Source organism: Pleurodeles waltl, chromosome 1_1, assembly GCF_031143425.1.
Source record: "Pleurodeles waltl isolate 20211129_DDA chromosome 1_1, aPleWal1.hap1.20221129, whole genome shotgun sequence".
NCBI classification, from domain to species: Eukaryota; Metazoa; Chordata; class Amphibia; order Caudata; family Salamandridae; genus Pleurodeles; species Pleurodeles waltl.
In genome coordinates, this window is record NC_090436.1 from 397,510,084 (window position 1) to 397,536,084 (window position 26,001).

The 26,001-nt window shown below is 43.1% G+C and overlaps 1 protein-coding gene across 2 annotated transcripts in view; it reads right to left on the reverse strand.

Moving 5' to 3' along the window:
• Positions 1 to 1,766: 1,766 nt before the first annotated feature.
• The window catches only part of PDE8B (phosphodiesterase 8B), a 900,595-nt gene continuing 876,360 nt past the window's right edge, over positions 1,767 to 26,001 (reverse strand). The window contains exons 22-23 of one of the 2 annotated variants that reach the window (XM_069223470.1): positions 13,335 to 13,464; positions 1,767 to 5,465 (exon numbers count right to left, since the gene is read on the reverse strand). In XM_069223470.1, coding sequence (XP_069079571.1) covers positions 5,350 to 5,465; positions 13,335 to 13,464 — 246 coding nt within the window. In that variant the 3' untranslated portion in view covers positions 1,767 to 5,349. The remainder of the gene's footprint in view (positions 5,466 to 13,334; positions 13,465 to 26,001) is intronic. The other variant, XM_069223477.1, reaches the window with a different exon arrangement.

The window sequence follows — 26,001 nt, forward strand, 5'->3', positions numbered from 1 at the left end:
CCTGAGTGAAAGTTGAATCTTGACGTGATCGTCTACAGACATGGGTCATCTCATAAACCATGTGCACCTGTGAAAAATCAGTTTACGCACCCCTGTGAGTGTGGATGCTTATGTATTTCTGTGACTTAAGCAGCAAATCACCAGCTCACTGCTCTGGTGAATGCAGATATTTTTTTATAAGTTAGTAAACATTTTATGAAGCTTTTTAACTGAGGATATTGCCAAACTGAGCAAGTGTTTCTTGCAAAGTTCTCAGGCACATTTTTGTGAAATGCGCAAAAATTGATGTAAAATGTAGTATGAACAACTGTGCAAATCACAACATAGGATAGGTGCTTAAACAACTGACTAGTCGCATAGCTTACAGAATCGCGGTTGAAAATGGAACTGCACAAATTAATCTTTGCACAGACACTCATTGGTCATGGCATAGCCTCTGATTGTCCATAGATGGACGTAAGGCATCAGAAAAAGACTTTCTCACTGTAGAAAGTGTAGGTGGAGAAGTACAAGGAGATCTTGCACCAGTCAAACCTTGTTTAGGACATTAAAAAATATGCTAGATTCATGCACGAGGGCATTGTGTACACCAAGGACAAGCTTCACTGAAAGGATCATTGTGCCTCCAAATCTAAGTTTCATATTTAGTGCCTTACGTAACAAATTATAAAGAATTCATGAAACATCCATTTGAAACCAAACCACCACCTCACCATCGCAAGTTGCATTATGGAGCTCTTCTATGAAAACAATTTCATTTAATTAATTGTTTTGTACTCCAGTACTGTGCACACGTCTGTGGGCCAAGCACCATTTGAAGTAAATTTGGATTTAGCAAAGACAGAATGCCTTGATTGTGTCACCCCTTGAGTTATCCCACTCACTGGCAGTAGAGCACTGACCAATGGCATTGTGGGATTTCTTTCTTTTGACAAATCTAAAATCATTTAAGCAATTTAACCATTGAATTTTCTCAGTGCCCTTTTTAGAACGAGAGTCATTTTTCCTTAAGTAAGGTATATGTTAGATGTGTGCAAATGAGTGGGGCTTACTCAAAGTAGCTGGCGCTGTCAGTGCATCACTTTTTGTGATGCACCAGCAGCACAGACTGCAGACCAATCTCTACAAGGCCCCGTAAAGCCACTTTGCATGGCTTTTTATGGCTTTGTAAATATGGAGTAAAGCAACGCAGTGCAAGTCGCTACGTTGCCTCACTCTGTGTCAAAGAGGTGTTCCATCGGCGTTGCGGTCGGTGATCCCAGGCAACACCCATGTATTTTGATGCTTTCCCAGAATTACAAGGAGGCCCCCAGGGGAGGTGTAACGAGGAGAAACAACTTTATTTCAACTTGTTTTTTCCTCTTTCTATCTGTGCTGAATTCTGCAGCACACATAGAATGAGGAAAACACCTTCATTGATTGTTTTTGTGCAGGAAGGTGTCTGTTCCGGCACAAACACAATCAATCCTACAACTCAGACACCCTTGCATCATGGTGCAAGGGTGCCTGTGCTAGAGCATGGCAGCCCATTGTGCGCCAGCGCAGTGGAAGAAGACGGGAATGCACCATATCTTGAAGATACAGTGCTTTTCTGCCCTTTTCTTTTTACGCAGGGCAGCACAGCAGAAAGCCTTGCGGCACTGCGCTGCGCCAAAATATTGTAAATGTGCCCCTTTATTTTGCCTTGTTTTTAACCTCTTTCAATGTGTGCTGCATTCTGCAGCACACTTAGAAGGAGGTAAATACCTCCATTGAGTTTTTTTTTTATGCAGGAAGGTGTTCCTTCCTGCTGGAAGGTGTTCCTTTCTACACAAAAACAATCATTCCTACAGATCAGACACCCTTCCATCATGGTGAAGAGGAGGCTGGGTTGGCGCATGGCAGCCTATTGTTCGCCAGCGCAGTGGAAGAGGACAGAAATATGCTGTATCTTGATGCAGGGCAGCACAGCAGAAAGCCTTGTGGCACAGCCCTGCACCAAAATATTGTAAATTAGCCATTTGGTTTCCCCTCTATAAGTTACAGAGGCTTTGTGGTTGGTTCCTCCTCATTCATATCCTGAAAACAAATGTACTGCTGCGCTTAACAGGAGTAAATCTGCCACCATTATTCCAATTGGGGAAAAAGACTGCAAAAGGTTTCTAAAAACACATGAAGTGGTGAGTTTGTGGGGCTTCAACCTCTTTTGCAGATTTGTTTGCCTGACATGTTATTAACTAGGGCCACTGGAAGTATGCATAAGGGGAAAAGCAAACTATGTGGCAGGGTTGACTAAATTTGGCAGCAAGAAAAGGCAAATTATGTGGTGTAATGCAGCACATTTTGTGATAATATTACCGCTTTATTTTGTTATTTTTATGTGTTAACACTGGTTGGGCACAGGATTTATCTAATTATTATCAGTTTAACACTTAGCTATGGCAATAAGCAACTGTGACAGCATGGCAACATTTTTCACCACATTTTTAGTAACTTTTGATCAATTTGATATAGATACATATTGTTTTTTGTGATCTGAAAATTATGCAGCAGATGATGGAATATGTGACAAGTGCAGTAAATCTATAATTATACAGAAAAAGCCCCGCCGCACAATCGCATAGGTCCAGTGCCTCTGGTCATTACTGATCCTGTGAGGCCATTTACTCACACTGAAAATTAGACCATACTTGTGAACATTTACGCTTACAGCTTTGTGAATTAGGCTCAGGGGTGTCTAACCTTCAATTCAAAATCACTGGTTGGTGGCGAGAAATATTTACTACATTGAGATGTTATGAATCCAGGATATGTAAAACACGGTAAATCACCCGTGAGGTTCTCAAGGCGTTATCTGGCTCTAAAAAAAAATCCACAGTTGTGTGTGCTGCCTTTCAGTCTTGAGTTATTTCATCCTTGTTTCTTTACTATTTGAATGTATCATAACTCAATTAAAACACTCAATAAGTGACTATCTGGTTGGTTACAGCAATTATTTTGGGGAACATTTTTCTCACATCTCGAAATACTGGCATGCTGCTATAGATACAGAGAGCCTGAATCCCGAAGTTCATCATTTTCACTGGAATTAAAAGGCAAACATTCATTTAAGGCAAGTATATCTGTGATCTATAGAAAACTATTGGGGCCTGATTGATTCATTAAATGTTTTCTGTGAGCAGTTGAGTCTTACTCCGAACCTTGGTGTGACTTACTCATTGATTTCCATGAAAAAGACATGCCTACTCTGGGAAAAAAAGCTTTGTGTATCAAGTATGTGAGTGAATGAGCCTTACTGTTGGAAATTCATGAGTAAGTGCAATATGAATATGCAATAAGAGCTGTACAGTACTCTACCCAGCTGAGCACTCAGTTTGCAGATTTCCTGCTAGCAGACACAGCTAGGCAGTTCCTGGGTGCAGTTTTGTAAACAAATTAGCAATTTCAAGCCTTGTCTCGTCTCTTAGCTGCATGATCTCTCATGTCTCCCAAGAAATCTACAGTTTGCTGAATGCGACCTTATCTTTGAAGGTATATGATGTTGTGACTACTGCCATATTGTAACAATAGTCATTGTAATTGGTTCCTCAGGGCCTTTTAAGGACAAACTGTACCAAATGGCACCTCTGCTCACAGAATGCTGCTTTTTTGCCCGGTGATGGCGGCAGCAATCTAGCTCGGTAACGTTTAATTAATTTAAACTGCATGAAAGATGCTTAACTTACTCTACGTGTAGTATTGTACAAAAGTGCGCTTATACCTGAGAAGAAAGAATTTTTGTCTACGTAATTTGAAGTTCAGTTCAGAGTACTCCAAGATCAAAACATGTCATTCAACCTTAATGCAGAACCTATACTCAGTATAAGATGATGACTTGGGGAAAAAGGGACTTGCAAACAATACCAGGAAGAGTGATGCTCTTTTATGCAAAGAGGTGTATTTCGGATAGGTATAAACCTTGCGAACCAATTAAACACTCAGTTTGTCTATTTGAGATATATTTACAATCTACAATCAAAGTCTATCATTTATTCTGTACACACGGCTCTGCATAACAAAAACGTTTGTTATGTTTTCAATTGCTACAGCAGGGGATATTACATATACCTGAGATATTTTTTGTTCAGATTTTTAAGATCAAAAGTTGGTCAATGCAGCAAAGGACTGAAATTCGCCAGAACCACATCATACCTTTGAAATAAGGGTCATAATTCATGGGTAAGAAGCCATCACCCTGAATTATAGATTTGCAAACTATAGGAAGCGCAAAAATTAAATGTGCTTGCAAAGTAACTTATGTTATGATCCTATAATTGCAACTTAAGGTTCTGATGACATTCACAAAACACTCAGCCTCTAGGTTTATGGCTTATTATGTCACCGCTCATTGGCAATTTAGGACAATAACAAATTGCTACCAATTATGTTTCATATATATATACAAGTATGTGTCACGTCAGTGGAAAAAGCGTGTCTCAATGAAACGTTATTGAAAATAATTGTACTAATATGCTACAGTGCAGTGGTCAAATTGAATGTTTTTACTACAGTACAGTCTGTATAGGCCATCTCAGAGTGACTTTAAACAAGAAAAGTAGAGGGACTGTTCTCGAACCCCCCTGTAATGCCTTTTTAACCCCCAGCAGGGATTTAAGCCCTGTGTTTTGTTTCTTGTTTAATATCTTCGTATAATTAGTACAAATAGAAAGCAGCATGGCATAAACCATATATCTCTCTCCACTGAGTGTAATATACTATTGATTACCGTTGTTGGGGAGGTGGTCTATTGTGACCTACTTAAGCCTTGAGTTATGGTTTCTCTCCACATTCAACAACGTTAATGATAGGTAAACACATAGAGAGATAGAGAAATAGAGAGATAGATGGGCAATCTTTGCTTTAGAACTAATGTAACAATAAGCAGAATTACAGTCAGGTGAAAAACATATTCTTTAAAGTTGTAAGTATTCATGGCGACCTAATTCTATTCATACCACATGCATGGAGGTAATTTGTGTTTTTTCATCTTCAGGATATTTGGATATTATTCAGTGGTCTTATACTGCAAACTGGTAATGACGCTGGCATATATAAAGTTTGGTGATGGACAATTTCAGTACTTCTTATAAGTCCTTTCTCAGCCACACAGGTGGAGAAAAGAAATGTATAACAATCTTCTCCACTTGCTTCAGAAACAATGAATGATGTACAGTCTGTAGGACTTTTCAGAAATGGGTGAATCTTTGCTCCAAGCGGTATCACCATGTAGAATCCATCATATGGGAAGAAAGGCTATGTCCTTCCCACTGTAAATACAGGAGTCTTTGATTCACAGTGCGACCGGCATCGGTCATGCGCTTTCTCTTTGACTTAGTCACTGATCTCAGGTGGCGGCCGGAGGCTTTTGCACTTGATCTCATCTAAGGCTTTCCAGTATTTGTAATTGTCCGTCAGGTGCTCCATCAGGGAAGGCAGATGTGCAAATGCTTGAAGAGAAACAAAGTAAAAGAAGTGAAGCAATTACCTTTTTCCAATGTAGACGAATTTTAAGAAAAAACATATTCTCACCAAAATGGCTAATTGCAAAATAAAGTTCGGGTACATTGATAGTCTACCAAGCAGCTGTGTTAACAACACTTGCACACCACCTAATTGAGACAGAGTGGGTTTGCATAGAAAGCCCCGATACTGCCTAGATGTAAACATATATATTAATTTTGTGTCATGGTAAGATATTTTATGGAATATACTGACACCAATATCGTAAGGAGCTAGGCTCATAGTACGCTTTTTGTACCATGCATCTGACGACCCAATGATCTGGTGCTGGGGTGCAAAAGCCACCACAATGATGGTCTTGATCTGTAGTGTGGGTCCTACAAATAATAGCAATTACCAAAAAAGATATGAATTGATCAAAGGAAGTATCTACCCTGCTTGATAACTTAGCATGAAAAACTATTCTAAAGTAGTCTGTGAATCTGAGGATTGTGGAATTTGAATCTACCTTAGCCAGAATAAAGTGCAGGAGCTCTAAAGAAAGAGCACATTATGTACAAGCTAGGATGCTCTTCTAATTGGGGTTCCAGGGTAACTACAACTTCACCAGTAACGCTATGACATCAGAAGTACAAATGCTTGACAAAGTACTCCTATCTAGGAATATTTGATGATAAATGTTGATGGTATAAAGTTCATTACACATGATCAAAAACGACATAATACTGATAAGGGCAATTGTCAAATGAGGGACTAAAGAGTCAACGGCTTAGGCTTCACTTTTCATTGTGTTTTTCTTCTGTGAAGCAGATATGTGCCAGGAAATAAGGAGGTTTTCATACCTAAAGAGGCACTCAAAATCAGACGTTTCAATGACCCATACTCTATTCCTTCCTGTAGCAGATGTAGATGAAGCCCTTTTTAGACTTTTGGGTCAAACTGTGTCCACAGACAGCAAGAACAATCAATTTAAAACATGGTCAATGCCCATATGATAGCAAAGCATGACTTTTTACATTCTTGGTATGTGATAAGTGCCTCGATCTGTCAAAACATTTGTGTACTGCCTCTTCAATCATTTTGGTCATTTTGACATTATATTGAACAGCTCTACCACCTCATCCAGCTGTTTCTTGAAGATGAAAGAGTTCCTTGTAAGTAATGTGACACTTTGATTTAAGTTCCATAATCATGAAGAGGACCCCTATCACCGATGAGGCTTGAGGGATAATCAAAGAAAGGAAAATGTCTTACAGAACTGCTTTCTTGTCTGTTTTAATAGCTGTTACAGGAAGAAGGGCTTGCACACAATACTTATATCTTAAATAAATAAACATTCATTTATTCTGATTATTACTAAATGTATGTTTATTACAATAATATCAAAACATTAAAAACAAATTACAGGTACAGCTCTTTTGCTTCTAATCTCACATTTTGTCTTATTATGTTTACAAATAAACCTCTGGTTACATTGTTTCTGAGATGTTCTCAACATTTCTCCTATCTACAAACAATCATCACTGTAGCACTTCAGCTATGCACCTACAATTTCATACATACTGGTGTCTTCTAGTACAGAGTTATCTTTTGTAAGATCTGCTAACAGAGCGTTCTAGAACACTTTATGTATTATAAGTGTATGTATAATCATAGGATGTTTTACTCTCTAAGACAGAAAAAAAATATCTGAATAGAATTACACCAAACTTGGCATGAGAGTGAAACTCAAGGGAGTGCTGTGGCTTGGTTTGGACAAATCAGCTTAGTAGTTTTTAAGAAACTAGTGCTTCAAATAATTTTTCTAGGCCTTGAAAGAGTTAAATATGAGACACATCTTCACAGCTGAAAAGTGTACTTTTGATTTCCCTATATTGTTAGTGCCGATTGATGATTTTGTACAAAACTTGGCAGATGCTTAGCAGGTTTAGGTTAACATAGTATTTTGGAATTTAATGCCTATTTGTCAGGCCCAGTTAAAAGGTAGCTCAAAAAAAGTGTTAGTTTGGTAGTAACTATGGCATCATTGGACAAACCTTCATGTAATTTGACAAACATTTAGCAGATATAGGTGCTTATTTACAAGCCCCTTGTAAAAAGTGACGCACCGGTGGCGCAAGGGACTTGTAAATAAGCCCCTAAGTCTTCTGTGGGCATGGCATGTTTTATGCAGATCACTCAAGGGGGGGTTTAAAAGAGGGAGCAAAAACATTATATATACTAATAACATTGGTGCTATTTAATTAATCTGCATGAATTTGGGCAGGCCATTAGCATATTAAGCCCACTGAAGTGGTATCATGTAAATTGACAAGGGGGGGAGGGGTTAGACTCAGGTACAGGGGAGGTGCAAAAAACCCCACTGATTTGCTAATAACTTTGGCACAGTTTTATGGATCTGCACAACACCTTTTAGCCACCATATTTAGCTTACTCTTGAAAATTTGAATTTCATGTAAATCTATCAAAAGGGAACAATGTAACGGCATAGTAAAAGAGCAGCATTTTCCATTTTAACTCACTGCAGAATATCTGCTCTTTACCACTGGAAAGAAACTAAACAGAATTACAACAAATTTAGGGCCTGATTTAGAACTTGACAGACAAGTCACTCCGTCACAACGGTTACAGATGTCCTGTCTGCCGAAATATATATATCCCATTATATCCTACGGGATTAATATTTTGGCAGATGGGATATCCTTCACCATTGTGATGGAGTAACTTGCACGCCAAGTTCTAAATCAGGCCCCTACCATGAAAATAAAACTTTTATCAGCGAAGCACCTTTGCTTTAATGGGTTAGAAGTTAGATACATCTGCACCATTAGTTTGCAGACAGATGATGAGTGACCTGAATTTCAAAAGAGCACACCCACCCCAATTGGAGAAGGGAGTTTTCGTTTCCGCTGTCTGTGAACCTTTGAGAACAATAAAAAATCTATGGTGAGGCCACAGGCCAGGCCCTATAGCTATCCCTCTTTAGCCATTTTGGCTGCCCAAGAATGGGTGGACAAAAGGCTTGTGTTATAGTTGGAGGGACGGGTTTTCATACAAGAGTCTGGAGTCACTCATGTAGGAGGTAAGTTCTTTGTTTCATCTTAGGCCCTTAAGTTATAGTCATGGCAGATACGTCCTTTCAGGGCTCAACCCTCCCATAAACCGTCCCCATCTCCTGGCTTCCAGTGCATACCACACAAACCTTCTATTACATCATTCACTCTCAGCATGCCAGACACCAGCTCAGACATACAGGGAATGGGTACACATGGGGTACTACTGCCTGGGCCCTGCATGGCATCTCTCCCTGCACACAGCCAAAGGTGAAGCACATTGGGAATTTTCCAGCTGCAACAGTTGGGCACAAGGCTTGGCCTTCTAGGCATGGCATTTCGTCCAAAGGGCCTGGCCAATACCTGTTGCACACAGGCAAAGTCCAAGCGCAGCAGAGGTTGGGCAGCCACAGTGGGTTGGTTGAAGAGCTTAATTGTAGGCCAGGCCCTGCAGCAAATCCTGGCTGCACCATTGTCAAAGATCATACGCAGCTGGGGTTGAGCAATTGTGGCAAGCTTGTTGGAGGGTCTGGCCATAAATGTATGTATTATACAAGTTATATTTGTTTATACACACAATTTACAGATTAAGCTGTAAATTGCTTTTGATATTACGTAGTTTAAGAGGCTGCAGAGTGACATTTTCTTTGGGGCGGTTTATATTTTGACAGTGAAAACATGTTTACCAAAATGATTGAAGAGGCAGTAAATGATGTGTGTCTATAGTAAGATGTCATTCCCTTACATCAAGATTTAGAATTCAATGACACAAAGGGTTTTAATTTTAGTGAGGCATCTCATTAATAACAGAATTACCTTAGATTCTAAAATCAGGACGGAACACCCTTATTTATGAGAACCAAAATGTATAATGTGCAATTAGAATCGCCACATTATCTAAATGTGAACTAAAGAATAGCAATTACATATTTTTGAATACATTAAATAGCAATATACGTACTATTTAAACTATTTTACTGAAAATCAAATAAGTACATGTAATAGACTCTTCTAACCAAAAAAACACAAAAATATTGGGTGTGATATTGAAACATGTTAATATTTACAGTAATGAAAATATAACTAGAATATTAATGGAATATAAGAATCCATATTATATATAAAAAAATACATACTATTAAAACACAATTATATTTTGATAAAAGTGTAAATTTTTCCTAATCAATACCTACTGTTAAACACTTCACCACTCAGTAGCTAGAATCGTTCCACGACTGAGCTCAGGAATTTTTCCCCCTTCCTGCCCCGCCCTACGACTCCCATCTCAATGTATGCCATGCATAGTTTGCCATTGACATTTGCTCAAATAGATAAAGTTAATGGCCACTGTAGGAGGCTGGCCTGGCTTGTAGTGGGTACCAGAGGTACTTACACCTTGTGCCAGGTCCAGTTATCCCTTATTAGTGTAGAAGAGGTGTTTCTAGCAGTTTAGGCTGATAGAAGGTAGCTATGGCAAAGCAGCTTAGGCTGAACTAGGAGACATGTAAAGCTCCTACTATACCACTGGTGTCATATGCACAATATCATAAGAAAACACAATACACAGAAGTACTAAAAATAAAGGTACTTTATTTTTATGACAATATGCCAAACGTATCTCAGTGAGTACCCTCAGTATGAGGATAAGTTATATACACAAGATATATGTACACAAACCAAAATTATGCAGGTAATAGCAAGAAAAGTAATGCAAGCAGTGTAGAATTACAATAGATTGCAATAGGAGCATATAGGTATAGGGGCAACACAAACCATATACTCCAAAAGTGGAATGCGAACCACAAATGGACCCCAAACCTATGTGAGCTTGTAGAGGGTCGCTGGGACTGTAAGAAAACAGTGAGGGTTAGAAAAATAGCCCACCCCAAGACCCTGAAAAGTAGGTGTGAAGTGTACCTACTACCCCCAGAGAGCACAGAAGTCATGATAGGGGGATTCTGCAGGAAGAACAAACACCAGCAATGCAACAACAGTGGATTTCTGGACCTGAGTACCTGTAAGACAAGGGGACCAAGTCCAATAGTCGCGACAGTGTCGAGAGTGGGCAGGAGCCCAGGAAATGCCAGCTGAGGGTGCAAGGAAGCTGCCACCTGTTGGAAGAAGCTTGGAGTTCTGCAAGAAAGAAGAGGACTAGGAACTTCTCCTTTCGAGGGTGGATCTCTCACGTCACGATGAAGCTTGCAGAGGTGTTCCCATGCAGAAAGACCGCAAACAAGCCTTGCTAGCTGGAAGGGTCGCGGTAGAAGTTTTTGGGTGCTGCTGTGGCCCAGGAGGGACCAGGATGTCGCCACTTGGAGGAGGAGACAGAGGGGGCGCCCAGCAACTCAGGGAGCCCTCACAGAAGCAGGCAGCACCCGCAGAAGTACCTGAACAGGCACTTGGAAGAAAAGTGAACGGGAGTCCACCCGAAGTCGCAAAAGGGAGTCCCACGACGCCGGAGGACAACTCAGAAGGTTGTGCACTGCAGGAAGGAGTGTCGGGGACCCAGGCTTGGCTGTGCACAAAGGAAATCCTGGAAGAGTGCACAGGAGCCGGAGCAGCTGCAAATCACACGGTACCCAGCAATGCAATCTAGCGTGGGGAGGCAAGGACTTACCTCCACCAAACTTGGACTGAAGAGTCACTGGACTGTGGGAGTCACTTGGACAGAGTTGCTGTGTTCCAGGGACCACGCTCGTCGTGCTGAGAGGGGACCCAGAGGACCAGTGATGCAGTCTTTTGGTGCCTGCGGTTGCAGGAGGAAGATTCCGTCGACCCACTGGAGATTTCTTCAGAGCTCCTGGTGCAGAGAGGAGGCAGGCTACCCCCAGAGCATGCACCACCTGGAAACAGTCGAGAAAGCCAGCAGGATGAAGCGATACAAGGTTGCTAGTAGTCGTCTTGCTACTTTGTTGTGGTTTTGCAGGCGTCCTGAGCAGTCAGCGGTCGATCCTTTGGTAGAAGGTGAAGAGGGAGATGCAGAGGAACTCTGGTGAGCTCTTGCATTCGTTATCTGAAGAATTCCCCAAAGCAGAGACCCTAAATAGCCAGAAAAGGAGGTTTGGCTACCAAGGAAGGAGGATTGGCTACCAAGAGAGGTAAGAGTCTATCAGAAGGAGCCTCTCACGTCACCTGCTGGCACTGGCCACTCAGAGCAGTCCAGTGTGCCACAAACACCTCTGTTTCCAAGATGGCAGAGGTCTGGGACACACTGGAGGAGCTCTGGGCACCTCCCCTGGGAGGTGCAGGTCAGGGGAGTGGTCACTCCCCTTTCCTTTGTCCAGTTTTGCGCCAGAGCCGGGCTGGGGGAGCCCTAAACCGGTGTAGACTGGCTTATGCAGAGATGGACACCATCTGTGCCCATCAAAGCATTTCCAGAGGCTGGGGGAGGCTACTCCTATCCCAGCCCTCACACCTATTTCCAAAGGGAGAGGGTGTTACACCCTCTCTCAGAGGAAGTCCTTTGTTCTGCCTTCCTGGGCCAGGGCTGCCTGGACCCCAGGAGGGCAGAAACCTGTCTGAGGGGTTGGCAGCAGCTGCAGTGGAGACCCCGGAAAGGCAGTTTGGCAGTACCCGGGTACTATGCTAGAGACCCGGGGGATCATGGAATTGTCCCCCCCAATGCCATGCAGAATGGCATTGGGGTGACAATTCCATGATCTTAGACATGTTACATGCCCATGTTCGGAGTTACCATTGTGACGCTGTACATAGGTAGTGACCTATGTACAGTGCACGCGTGTAATGGTGTCCCCGCACTCACAAAGTCCGGGGAATTTGCCCTGAACGATGTGGGGGCACCTTGGCTAGTGCCAGGGTGCCCACACACTAAGTAACTTTGCACCCAACCTTCACCAGGTGAAGGTTAGACATATAGGTGACTTCTAAGTTTCTTAAGTGCAGTGGTAAATGGCTGTGAAATAGCGTGGACTTTATTGCACGCAGGCTGCAGTGGCAGGCCTGTGTAAGAATTGTCAGAGCTCCCTATGGGTGGCAAAAGAAATGCTGCAGCCCATAGGGATCTCCTGGAACCCCAATACCCTGGGTACCTCAGTACCATATACTAGGGAATTATATGGGTATACCAGTATGCCAATGTGAATTGATAAATTTAGTCACTAGCCTGTTAGTGACAAATTTGGAAAGCAGAGAGAGCATAACCACTGAGATTCTGGTTAGCAGAGCCTCAGTGAGACAGTTAGGCATCACACAGGGAACACATACAGGGCACATACTTATGAGCACTGGGGCCCTGCCTGGTAGGGTCCCAGTGACACATAGACTAAAACAACATATATACAGTGAAATATGGGGGTAACATGCCAGGCAAGATGGTACTTTCCTACAGCCACTCTGACAGGAAATCCTAACTAAACTACCGGGGCTTTTGTCCTTGTTCAATGCCAGACTAGCTCCAGCTTTTCTTCCTTCATCTGTACCACAAATGCAATAGTTCGAGCAGCAGGAATAAAGTTTTATCATTAATTTTACTGACGGCAATAAAAATCTCCCAGAATATGTTCAGCACATTCAGTCACATCTAGTTCTTCATAAGGATGGCTAGGGAGTTAAACAGTGTAAACAATGGCTACAAGTTTGACTCTTGGCAATTGTAACTCAGCCTTCCAATCTTCTGAGGTTAGTAGACTGAGTAGCAATAAATTGGGTAATATTAGTAGCTTTCATTTACAGCGCGTGACAGCTGTGTACTATGAGCAATTTATAAAAACAAATTATTCGCAGATAACAGATACCGTTAGCAAGCCTTTATCTATCGAGATGTGTCAATAAGAAAGTTCTTACCATCCCAGGCATCAAACATGTCAGTTATGAAATAATCAATAAATGATATCTGAGACTTTGGGATGCTGCAAGTGTGTCGGTCAAACACTGGCATTACCACTGGGAGTCCTTGCGTCTTCTCTTCATCTGTCTAGAGACAACAACATAATATGTATATAAGTATCATGTATATTTGGGAAAAACAAACAATATGTGATACAATGAAAGACCGAAACATAATAATCAACATGTTTCCTCGCATACCTATCCTATCCTTAAAGGAATGTATATCTTAATGTCTCCATGTAAAAGACTCAGCTGGCAGCAATATTCAAAGTAGAGCCTGGTAAACTGTTAGGGGCAGATTTACTAAGGACTTGCATTGTCCTTGCTTAAAGCAAGTTGTCGCAACCCAATGCATGTCCATAACCTGGATTTACTAAGCCACACAAAGCTGCTTTGTGTGGCTTAGTAAATACAAAGTAACTAATGGCAATGCACAGGGATGTCTTCCGCTACCTTGCATCAGGTAGTCATTACATAGGTGGAGCATGGGTGTTCCCATGCATCCACTCATGTATTTTGACAGAAAACCAGATTTATAAAGACTTGTAAAGTTGGAGTTATGCCACAGTGGTATGCATACTTGGCAGAGACATAGCAAGTAGAAATATCTTTATTTCTCCTATGTAATTCTTCTTTCCACATGTGCTGCATTCTGCAGCATATGTAGAAAGAAGAATATGCCTTCAAGGATTGTTTTTGTGCCAAAAGGTGTCCCTTCTTGCACAACAAACAATCTTGCCCTTAACACAGACACCCTTGCGTTATGGTGCAAGGGTGCCTGCATTGGTGCTACGCATCATTTCTTGCGCCAGTGAAGGAAGAGAGCAGAAATGTCCCATATATTTGTAAGTATGAAGTATTTCTGCCCCCTCCCTTTCCCGCAACACACCACAGAAGGTTGCCTTGCTGCGTTGCAATGGATGAAAGAATAGTAACTCTTTTCCAGTTAATATTTAATGAATGCCCTGCTAGGTCTGGGTTGAGGACCAACATAATTCATCTCCAGGCACTCTACACAAACAATCCACCAGTAGTTTGACCTACCCTTGCAGAACAGCCAATCACAACTGTGGGTGATCCACATTCATAGTTATTGGTTTCAAAATGTAATATATTTACAATAACACTGTAAATATAATTGTGGAATGACCAATTTGGTCAACGGGATGCTATTCGCCATGGGACAGGGAGAGTATCACAAACAAAGAAAATGTACCTTTAATATAGTCCAAAACACTCTCAATGTCAAAATATGACAGCCCTAGTTGTTTCTTATAGCGATCGTCAGTTGTCTCAGATGTGTATTGCCCGTGTACCCACCTTGCTACATGTATACAGTCTGTCTCTCAAAACTATCCCATCGACGTGCAGTGCTATGGATAATGAGAGCGTTATGACACATCCATAGATTGGTTTAATAACAATATACTTATTTCTCTCATTTCTTTTCAAGACATTAATAACTAGAATGACCTGGAAAAAGCATGAGGAGAGTATTTCTTTTTTTTTTTAAACAGCCCATGGCAAAATAACAAAGGAATTCTCATGGGAAATAGGAATAAGACATTAAAAAGGCATGTATAAATAAACCAATGGAAAAAAACATGATAAATATAAATTTGATGATAGTTGCGGCTGAGCACATATAAAAACGATGAAAAGCGTGGATAAAACACTGTTAGTCGTTCTGCACTCTTATCCCCTTTCATAGCTTTCTTATTAGTTTTTCAAAACAGTGGTCTCTTTTAGCTCTCCACGGCCTCATTACAAGTGGCCCAGAAAATAGACTGTTTTTCCACCCCCAGAGATACAGATACCGGGGTAGTAGTAACTCTAGGCAAGATCTACAGCATTATGAGCTGGACCGTGGGGAAATGAAGAATTAGCAGGAGAACTGGTAAGTCCATGTCCAATTCCCCAGTATTTCTTCATTTTCCACAGACTTTCAAACAAGATTGCGGGTGCTTCTACCAGCCCATTGGAATAAAGAGACCACTTATAATAAGAACCGAAGTGTGATGTTGCCCACGTCTCAAATACAATGAATGTTCATTACAATTTTTTTTGTCTGTCTTTAATTGCTTGTTAATTGTATGTGGCACTTAGAATCTGGATGCCTGGAACTTGTTGCACATTATCAATTTTCATAATTTAGTAAATAATTTAGATTTGCTGTTGCCCTCCCAAGAAGGACAGCAAATCATAAAAAACACAAAATATGATACGAAAAGGTGGGGAGGGACGTGGCCAGTATTCACAAAGATGGCTGCCTAAAGCTGCCGCTCCTGCTGCTTGCCACACTTCCGGATGCAGATTTGGACAAACCCCTGAGGGATCATTAAGGCTTACCTTCTCAGCTGCACCGTTTGCACCAGGAGCTGCCATGAGACCAGCTTGCCGATCCACTTTTGGTGGATATCAAGGTCAGGCAATCCAAATGGCCACCGCAATTAACCACAACTATTAACACATATACATGGGCACCAGGAGGTGTAGAGTGCCGCTAGCAAGGTCTCTGAGCTTCACATACCTACCTTGCTTCACCCAGCGACATCTTACCGAATATTTCTATTGGTCTACTTCTTGCTTTTCTAAGAAGCTCAGGCAGCCTTGCTATAGACAAGATGCCTTCCGACAAGGAGGTTGTTTTCTTACCAATGTTGTTTACCTTTCCAGCTTCTTCGGTGATCCACAATTAGACCTTATCTTATTAAGGCTGCTAAAGCTGCTTCTTGGTCTATTTATCCGTCATAAGCCTCTCTGTCCTTCATTTCAACACAGTTAGATTGCAGAATATCTTACTTTCCCGACAGGCACTTGGAGAAGGCTACCAAGGGGACATTTTTGGCATTATTTGGAGGTACATCAAAGTAGCCAGTAACTCTTTGGTGCAGATCACCTTTATAGCCCTGTTATCTGCATCGCATATAAAGTTGCTGGCCCTTCTCCCACTTAGAACCAATATGGCGCAGATCAGGGAGAAAGAAATGAGAGACAATAAGGATTTAAAAACCACTCAGAATAGACCTAAATCTTTCCCTTTGCTACTTGACTCTCCACTAAAAACTAAAGCGGAACACTCAGCCACTTTGGACCTTATCCTGCAACGCCTTTTGACGCTACACAACTTGGCTCAAAGTACAAAGATAAACACAAGTCATATGCAAGTGGACATTCAGGGTTCAAAGAAAGACTTTAATGATCTAGCAGGTAGGATCACTGAAGCTGAATCTTGCATCAGCTGTTTGGAGGATGAATGTATGAAGAGTCAAAAACCTTCTGATTCCCTTAGAGCTTAAAGGCAAAATTATCCTTCTTCAAGAAAGTAGAATTGTCCCTAGAGATGCAGTAAACTTTACCTACTCTTGGATTCATTATTGTTTTAGCTTCCTTGCATCCAAAAAAAGAACGGGGCTGTTATCCTTACATCAAAAAATTCTAATATTACGACACAACTTTATGAATCTGATATCCTAGGCAGGTAGGTGGTTAGTTCAGCACAGAAGGATGCTTTCGACTTCTTTGTTGTCAATATCTGAGCCCCAAATATTGATGAACCTTCCCTCTAGTCCACCATTAATCATCTTCTTACAGATCTTCCCCAAAATAAAGGTGTCATGTTGGGAGGTGATTTTAATCTTTCAATGGATGGTTCCCTTGATAGGCTAACAAGTGTGAAGTTTAGACCTTCCAAATCGCATACAAAACTTTTGAATCTGTGCAAGACACATAAATTGATAGACGTGGAGGATTCACAATCCAACAGGAAGTGAATACACCTTTTATTTGCAACCACATGTTTCTTACACTAGGATTGACTACTTATTGATTGAAAACTGTCTTCCTTTTAATACCTGATCTCTGAAAATTGAGCCTATTATAGTCTCTGACCACGAATGCATTTCTTTTGGGATGAAATTGGGCTCTCCTTTGCCCCCTACGAAATAATGGAGAATAAATGATGTTCTTGCTGATGATGCCGTCTTAAGACAGTCCATTCAGTCAGACATCACTAACTACATTAGAGCTAATAATATAAACAACACTCCCCCTGAACCATTCTGGATGCGCTAAATGTATTTTTTTCTAAAAAATACATCTTTAATTGCCTGTAACACCTCTGAAAGTAAACAGTTGTAGCGATACCCAGGTGGAATGACTATGTCATAAAGCATTGACTTAATTGAACATCACGTTCCCTGCCCAAATTATGCACAATGATTCCTTGGAGATACATGCTCACAAACATCATTGTTTCATATGACCCAGAACAATCGATTTTATGTAATATGACTAAACTTCGACTTGCATGTCCACTTTTAGGTTTAATGGCTGCTCTTAAAACAACATGAAACCTTCAATATTATTCTTAATATTATTTTATTTTATTGAAAAAAAGATCAGAACTATATGTTACAAAGACATATTCAAACGTATACAACCAATGCCCCCCCCCGAGATCCCACCCCACACTACCATGATGTGAATTCAATTAATTGGAGCACACAACAGCAGAGTTAAAAATAAAGAAAAAGGGAACTGAACAACATGGTTAAACATCCCATTTAACTGCTACTCCAAAACGTCTTTCAAGTGTTGTTGGGATATGATCAAAAGTGCATTTCATAGTGTGCCATCCCATCCACTCATAGCTCCCCATGTCTAACCATTTCAAAGCAATCTGTACATCAACCATCCAGGTCATCTCGCAACCGCGACTTCTATGGAGGCATGGTATCCGGGGGGTCCAGTAAGTCCACCAGCATAGCGGCCCACTCCTGTAAACCATCCAACAATTTTACATCTCACCTACATTGGCGCATACAACAATCCTTTGTAACCACTAACACAGCCACATCTTTCATCCACATGTGTACGTCTGGGCGTGTTGGCGCTAGGCAGTGCATTGTAATTAATCTTTTAGCCAGTACCAGCCCCAGCACAAGGAACCTTTTACTCAGGCCCTTCTTTTCCCTCACTGGAATTAGACCTAATATACTTTGTTTGGGATCCCTGGGTACCGTCCGGCCTGTAGCTAAGTTTAAGTGTTCAAATACTGCCTGCCAGTAGAGGTCTAAGGTCACACAAGGCCAGATCATATGTAGGAAGTCCGCCTCTTCCACTCAACATCTAGGGCAAGCAGAAATGCGTCCTGAATAAATTACACGCAGTGTAGCCGGGGTCAAAAATACTTGGTGTACAACATTTATCCATTGCCATCAAGTGTGTTATTTGAAGGAATGGTTTTAAGTACCATATAGGGAGATCTGGAGCATAAGGCACTCATCGTACGACCCTTTTGATCGCCCATTCCCATGCCCGGCATTCCTGACCAATCATGCAAGGTGTGTAAGACGGCAGTCTGTCCCCCAACATCAAATGCTCCGGGAGAGGAACCGTACCATGCAAACCACTAAGGAGACGCTTTTCCCAGTTGTCTTCATCATCTAACCAGTGCACTGCATGTTGTAACTGGGCTGCCAAGTAATAGAGTTCTAAATCTGGCAATTATAGACCACCACAACTTCAGGGTCTTTTTAGTGTGATGAGGTTAACACGGTTCCTGCTACAAGCCCAAAACAGTTCAACTTGGAGTTTATCAAGCTTCTGAAAATTGTTTATTAGGGATATCAAAGAGTGTACCCTGGAATATGTAGAGGCATTGTGGTACGATCACCATTTTGGCAAGAGCCACTTTACCCATTAGTGACAGGGGTAGAATGTTCCAAAACTTGACAGAGGAGCGCAGACCCTCCATAAGCCATCCCATATTGAGGGATAGAAATCTATCTGCCTTCCTGTCTTGGCGAATACCAAGGTAGCGCGTACCCAAAGTCTCCCATTGAATGGGGTGCCCAGGGAGCGAACCCGATCAAGTCTCACCCAGGATTCCCAGTGGGAATAGGTTATACTTTGCCTTATCAACACGGAGTCCCGATACCTCCTCAAATTCCTCTAGTAGCGCTAGCAATATGGAGATGGAGTACTCCGGCTGAAGCAGGTAGATTAATGCGTCATCAGCATATAATGATACAACATGTGAGGTGCCACCAACAGTCACGCCCCCATCCCCACAGGACTGAACACAGTCAGCAAGCCAAAGGTTCCATCGCCAGCGCAAACAGTAATGGGGATGAAGGGCATCCCTATCTGATCCAGTGCCTGAGGCTAAATTGGGCTGACACTGCTCTACCCACCCGCATCCACGCCACTTGATCCTGATAAAGTAGCTGAATCCATTTAATGAACCCTTCTCTGATGCCCAGTTTGCGTAAGACATGCCTTAAACATTCCCACCCAAGGGAATCTAACGCTTTCTGTGTCAAGCAGTGCGAGCCCATTAGGGACTTCCCATACTTCTGGTGCATGCAGTACTAGGGAACAACCTATGAAGATTGCAGACTGTATTCCTATGAAGGATAAAGCCGCATTGATCCTCCAGGACTAAATCTCGTACATAGGTTTAATAGTCTAGTGGCTAAGAGTTTACTAAGTATCTTTGCGTCCACGTTGATCATAGATAATGGATGATAGGAAGTAACCTCATTCGTGTCTTTACCTGGCTTGGGCACTAAGGCTATAAGTGCCTTTCTCATCAAGTCTGGCAATCTCCCTTTGTGCCAAGCCTCCTGAAACACCAATAGGAGGGGTTCAGCTAGGTAGTTGGCCTTTTTCTGGTAGAACTCAGCCGGTAGGCCATCTCCACCAAGGGCTTTAGAAGTATGGAAAGTACGGATTGTTGCCACTATTTTCTCCTTGGTGGGTGGCACATCCAAAGTATTCCTATGCAGGTAACTTAGCCATCTGTAAATCTACAAGGTATGCCCCTGTCGTAGTCTAACAGATGGGGCAGGACTGTGTGTAGACCCCTTGTAAGTGAGCGGCAAAGACCTCCGCCATTCCTTGCTGGGCGGTCACCAGAATATCTAGTGAGTCCTTAGGCCCACCCAAATGTTGTATCCTGGTTTCATTACTGATCAACCGGGCCTGCATCCTACCAGCTCTGTCACCCTCAACATAAATGTGCGGTCTATGTGTAGTACACACAATTTGTCAAGCCTATCTTATGTATCTAACAGCTCCTTCTTCGTGTCCTTCCACTCAACCACATTTCACAGGAGAGGTTACTATCTCCTCCTTCAGGGTCTTCAGGTTTCCCTCATATAAGTATAGCATTCAGATCAATACCATCTTCACACCACGTTACCGTCATACATCCCCTGCTCAGGACCACCTTCAAAGCGTCCCATACAGTGGCATGGTTGGTAGCACTCTCCCAGTTTTCCTCAAAGTAGTGCTTTACAGTTTCATCAACAGTCTGTGCAAAAACTGGGCCAGTTAAGGCCTCAGCACTCATTGTTCACAGGAAATCCCTGGGATCCTCTTATTGGTTTTACATGAGAATAACAGAGGCAAATAATCTCATATATATCATGCCTGGTAGGCAACATTGACAATATCTGGGGCTAAGGTATTAGTAACGAAACAATAATGCAGTCTGCTGCACGTATTGGACACAGGGGTATAACAAGAAAAACATTGTGTCCTTGGGTTACGTTTCCTCCAAACATCTCGGAGTCACAATCCCTGCATTACTGCTTTGATTGCTCCAGTCATCCCCGGTTTACTATCCACTTTATGGGGATCATGGTCAAGGGTGCCATTGAGCACACAGTTCAGTTCCCCAGCCATTATAATCTCAGCATCTAAGTATCCTGTGGCTGCACTAATAAGTGCCCCAAAAAAAGTTGGATCATCCAAGTTAGGAGCTTAAATATTATGAATACTTTGAATCCAGGAAGTCAGATACCACCACATATCGACCACTGGGATCTTTTAAAATCTCTGAGGCCATAAAGGGCACACCTGGGGCAGTCCAAATTAACACCCCTCTGGCATAACTGGAGTATGATGTTGGGAATAACTACCGCTGCCAGCGCTTGTGCAGGTGTCCAAGACAATCCCCCCATGTATGAGTCTCCTGTAGGAGCACTATGCAGCATGATACAGTTTTGAATACATTTGGACCCTCCATCATTTAGTTGGCTGTCCCAGGCCTCATACATTCCAGGTCACACACTTCCAGTCATAATCCATCTGCTTGCACCTAGTAAATTTAACAATGACTGGGCACACCCCAACAGCTCATGACACACCTTAATCATTCTGTTCATCCCATCAACGTCACCATTCTGCAAGGCAGAGCCACTAATCCCCTCCCCAAAACGGTGTCCCTCATAAAACCAGAAACGCTTCCTCCCACCCCTGGGCAGTGTCTTCACACAACCAAAGCCCAGCAATTTTCGGCTTAAACTCAGAACCCATCACACCACCCACCCCGAGGAGGCACTAGCCCAACAACCATAATGCCTTCTGCTGAGGCCGCAACCTCACACAGGCTCAGTGACAGCCAAAACCTAGGCTTATTACTTCAGACAGTTCAAAACCAGTGAAGCACTCATCTAGGACTATAATGCTCTCCCAACACCACCACCAACACAACAGCTCAAATAGACAAAGAGTTTTATTCCCTCTACGCATACCACTCCCTTAGTGGCAGTTCAGACATTGTGATTTCAGAGCACCACATGACAGTATTCCATAGTCCAGTTGCACCACTGCCATATTTTGGGAAGGCTGTGGGCCCCCGCATCTATGCTGTCACTTAAATTGCCAGCATCTCTGTGGTGCAGAAAGGAGTCTCCAGTGTCCAGTATACATCTGGATTCGGCAAGAGAACCATCAGGAAGAACCACAATCCAGCCAGTATGTTCATCTCCAGGAGGGATCCCTGAGTTTTAAATTTTTCTCTGTGCTCAAGCACTGCCACGGGGGGCAGCCGGGGGCCACTTCTGTGTCTCTGGGGGCGGGGTTCTTCCCTCGCACCCCACCTAACGTGTCTAACCACTTATTGGCTTCCTTCGGGGACTCAAAGAAGTAGACTTTACCATTAGATTGTAATTAAAGTCGAGCCAGGAGCAGCAGACCGTACTTCATATTGAGTTCTCGGAGATGTTTTTAACATACAGGAAGGTCTTTCAGAGGTCTTGTAACTTCCGTGTGTAGTCCCGAAAAATCATAATATTTTGGAGCACCATGCGCTCGATTAAGCAGCAGTGTGGAGTCCCGATCTCTGTAGTTAAATAGGCCAGCAATAAGGGCATCTGACACTGCCCCTGGTCGGGGTTCCAGACCCAGTGCATGATGGGCTCTTTTAAGTATGAAGAAATTGGAAAGATAACAGAGTTTCTAAACAGTGGTAATCCATTCCTCCAAAAAGAACTCTGCAGACTGCTCTGCTGATCCATCCAGGAATCCAATGAGGCAAAGATTATTTTGTCAGGATCGTCCCTCCTCATCTTCCACTCTGTCCTCTAGGCGGGAGGTGGTTGCTCACAAATCAGTGACAGTTTTCTTTAATGCCTTAACTTCTTGTTGAAGCCTTTTGTCCCTCAGTCATAGCCACTCGCTCGGACACGTTAAGGAGATCAGCGCGGAGCAGACCCACCTCCACTGCCACTCTTTCGATCTTGACCACCACTGCCTCCCTGGTGCCAGTGATGTCTTCCATAATGCCAACTGGGGTGGGATCCTCGTCCATCCCCTGGTCTGATATGTGGCAGCAGGTCCCGTCTCCACCTCCGAGGTGACTGAGAGAGTGTAATTATCCTTTATATTGAACTGCAGCCACTCCCGTGTTTGTCTTTGGCCATTGCTTAACTCTACAGCAGCTTAATGTCTCTGTATTGGAATAGTTTGAACTGTCACACTTGTAGATAACATTGTTAGTAGTTGTGCTTGTACTGTCATTGGCAGCGCTGGCAGGGGGAATGGGTGGTGCAGGCTGCAGCGGCCTTCCAGAAAGGGCCCTGGCTCTTACTTTTTTATAAATTAGGCAACAGCTTGCCAGCATCTATCCTGCCTATGACAAATAACCTGGACCTAATGTCATAAGCTCAATGGAATACTTTCAGTTGAATCAACTGAAATCCAACTTGAATTGTTACCTCCCCGGGATATCTGCATGCTCTGCCCCAGTCATCCTCTTTCAGTCTACCCAGTTCAGTTTCTCCCTTAGGGCAGGTAGCAGGGGCAAACTGTTACTATGTAGCGTAGTATAGATCTGGGATATTGCATGTTTGTTCAAGTTTCCTGGTGGCCCATTCAGTCAGGTCCCATATATCGACCACACAAAACTGTTGTGGGCAGTGGCAGTAACAGACTCATGACTAAAGGAGAGTAAATCTGAGATACCTCTCTGCAGGTATCTCACAGTTCGATATCGCCTGCTGATGCATGGGTGCCTGAAAGTAATCCAATCTGGACACTGATTTTGGTGTGTTCTAGGCATAAGAATATTGCCTTGGTCCTAGGTGGAAGAACCGCCAGAGGTTGACCATCCCCAATTCTTAGAAAATGTTCGTAACTGAGTATCTTCCCTGGGTTGTCCTCTGGTCTTGACAGCTCTATCCATACCCTCCACAGGCTTAGGTTAAGATCACCTCCCCCTACAAGGAGTGCTTCAGTAGTCCAGGCAATCCAATCCCCCAATGTCCCTAGCCCAGATCCCTGTAGGCCCGTGGGAGATACCATAAGGCAATTACCAACATTTCACCTTTCCATTAACGCACCCACTCAACTGCCACCCAACATCCCAGCAAGTCTACCCACATCCTTGTCACCTGAAATGGCAGGGATCTGCAGACCATTATGCCCCTTCCCCCAAAGAAACTTTGTAGAAGCTTGTATAAATTATACTGTATTTGCCCCGATCAGAAAGCTACAATTATTGACTATCAGATATTTTTCCTGTAGTAAAATCAGATAAGAACACTGTCAGGACAGTACCGTTTGGGACGTGCCCCCCACCTCACCATGCATTAAAACCTGCATCATGTATGGACACTGCCTGGGACTCCATCACTGACCCACTCATGCCATTCCAACAAATACCTAAACAAGCCAACCACATTGATTTCCCTTGTCTTTAACCCCCCACTCCTATCACCTTATGCAGCAAGTTTACATCTACCACCTCCCTCCAATGCATGAGATGTCTGTCACCCTCCCAAAAGCATTCTATACATCACAAGACCATAGAAAACATCACAGGATTGAACAGGCAGAGTCCAACCCCACAGGTGAAGACCCCATGGACTGCCCCTCATACGTGCCACAAACTCTGCTCCACCACCCATTGGAGCATACCGGCTAACCACCATCAACAGTGCTTATCACACTATGTCATGTGCCATCATTCAGGTGACCTCTGGCATGACAGTGTCCTCTGCACCATGACTAGAGGCAGATCCCACAAAGTCTCTCACAGGTGGTCCCCATCTATTCTTACTAGTCCACAGGTGTTGCAAGTCCTACACAACTCTTGCCCTTTCTGTTTGAACCTGGTCTTTTGTGGGAGTTGCCCTTGGGTGTCGGTGTGGTGGCATCTCGATCCTGCTCTTTCCAGCCCCAGGATTGGTCCCACTCCTAAGGGCATATCTACAAGCCCCTTGTGCCCCTTACCGTTATCCTTTATGCTCCTGCGGTGCTAAACAGGCCCTCACCCTGCACCATATTTACAAAGTGGCAGGGGCATATCTACAAGCCCCTTGTGCCCCTTACCGTCATTCTTTACGCTCCTGCGGTGCTAGACAGGCCCACACCCTGCGCCATATTTACAAAGTGGTGCAATGCTATCATTGCGCCACTTTGTAAACCCTTGTGCCACATTATGCGTTCTCCAGGTATAATGAATGCAAGGGGGCGTTCCCTCACAGGGAGGCCCAAAAAATAGCACTGTGAAATGTTCAAGATTTCACTGCGCCATTCTAGTGGCATTTTTTAACACCTGCCCAGGGCAGGCATTAAAGAGATGTTTGGCTATTTTCTATGGGACCCCCCAGGCTTAGCTGGGCTAGCATCAACATTTTTGGTGCTAGTCCAGCAAAGTGCCACAATAGCATCAAAAATGTTGATGCTATTGTGCTAATGTGCGCCATGGTGCACTGTATTGTAAATACAGCACTACCATAGTGTTGTTAGGGGGGTGCAAGGAAACTGGAGCATAGAAGCCAATGTGCCAGTTCCTCATAAATATGTCCCCTAATCTGCTGGCATTTGGTAGCCACCCAGCTGCAACATTACCAAATGCAGCCACAGTGGTGAACAAATCAGACTACTCCCAGACCATCACCCTGAGACTTGCCGGATTGAATAAAGAGTACTTCAGATTTAGGTGCCTTAGGTCTTTTTTCACCACAAGAAATGTTTCAAGCTGCTGTTGCACTGCGTTGGTGTTATCTAGTTAGATAGTCACTGAACTACCCCAACTTGCCAAGGCCTGTCGGACTGTGCAATTTGCAGGATATTGTCCCAATCTCGTAAACTGAGCAGTCTTGCCACAAATGGCCATGCTTGTGGTAGGGCCCCCCGGTGCCAGTGGACCTCCCAGGACATTCTGTGCATGTTCCACCATGAAAACGTTTGAGGCCTTTCACCCAAACACTGTTGCCAGGAACCACTTTTCCACATACAGGTCAGTGTTAGATCCCTCAGCCTTCTCTGAGACCCCCTACGTGGCACACACTTATGCCTAGAACTACCATCAGCATTATCCAGCTTG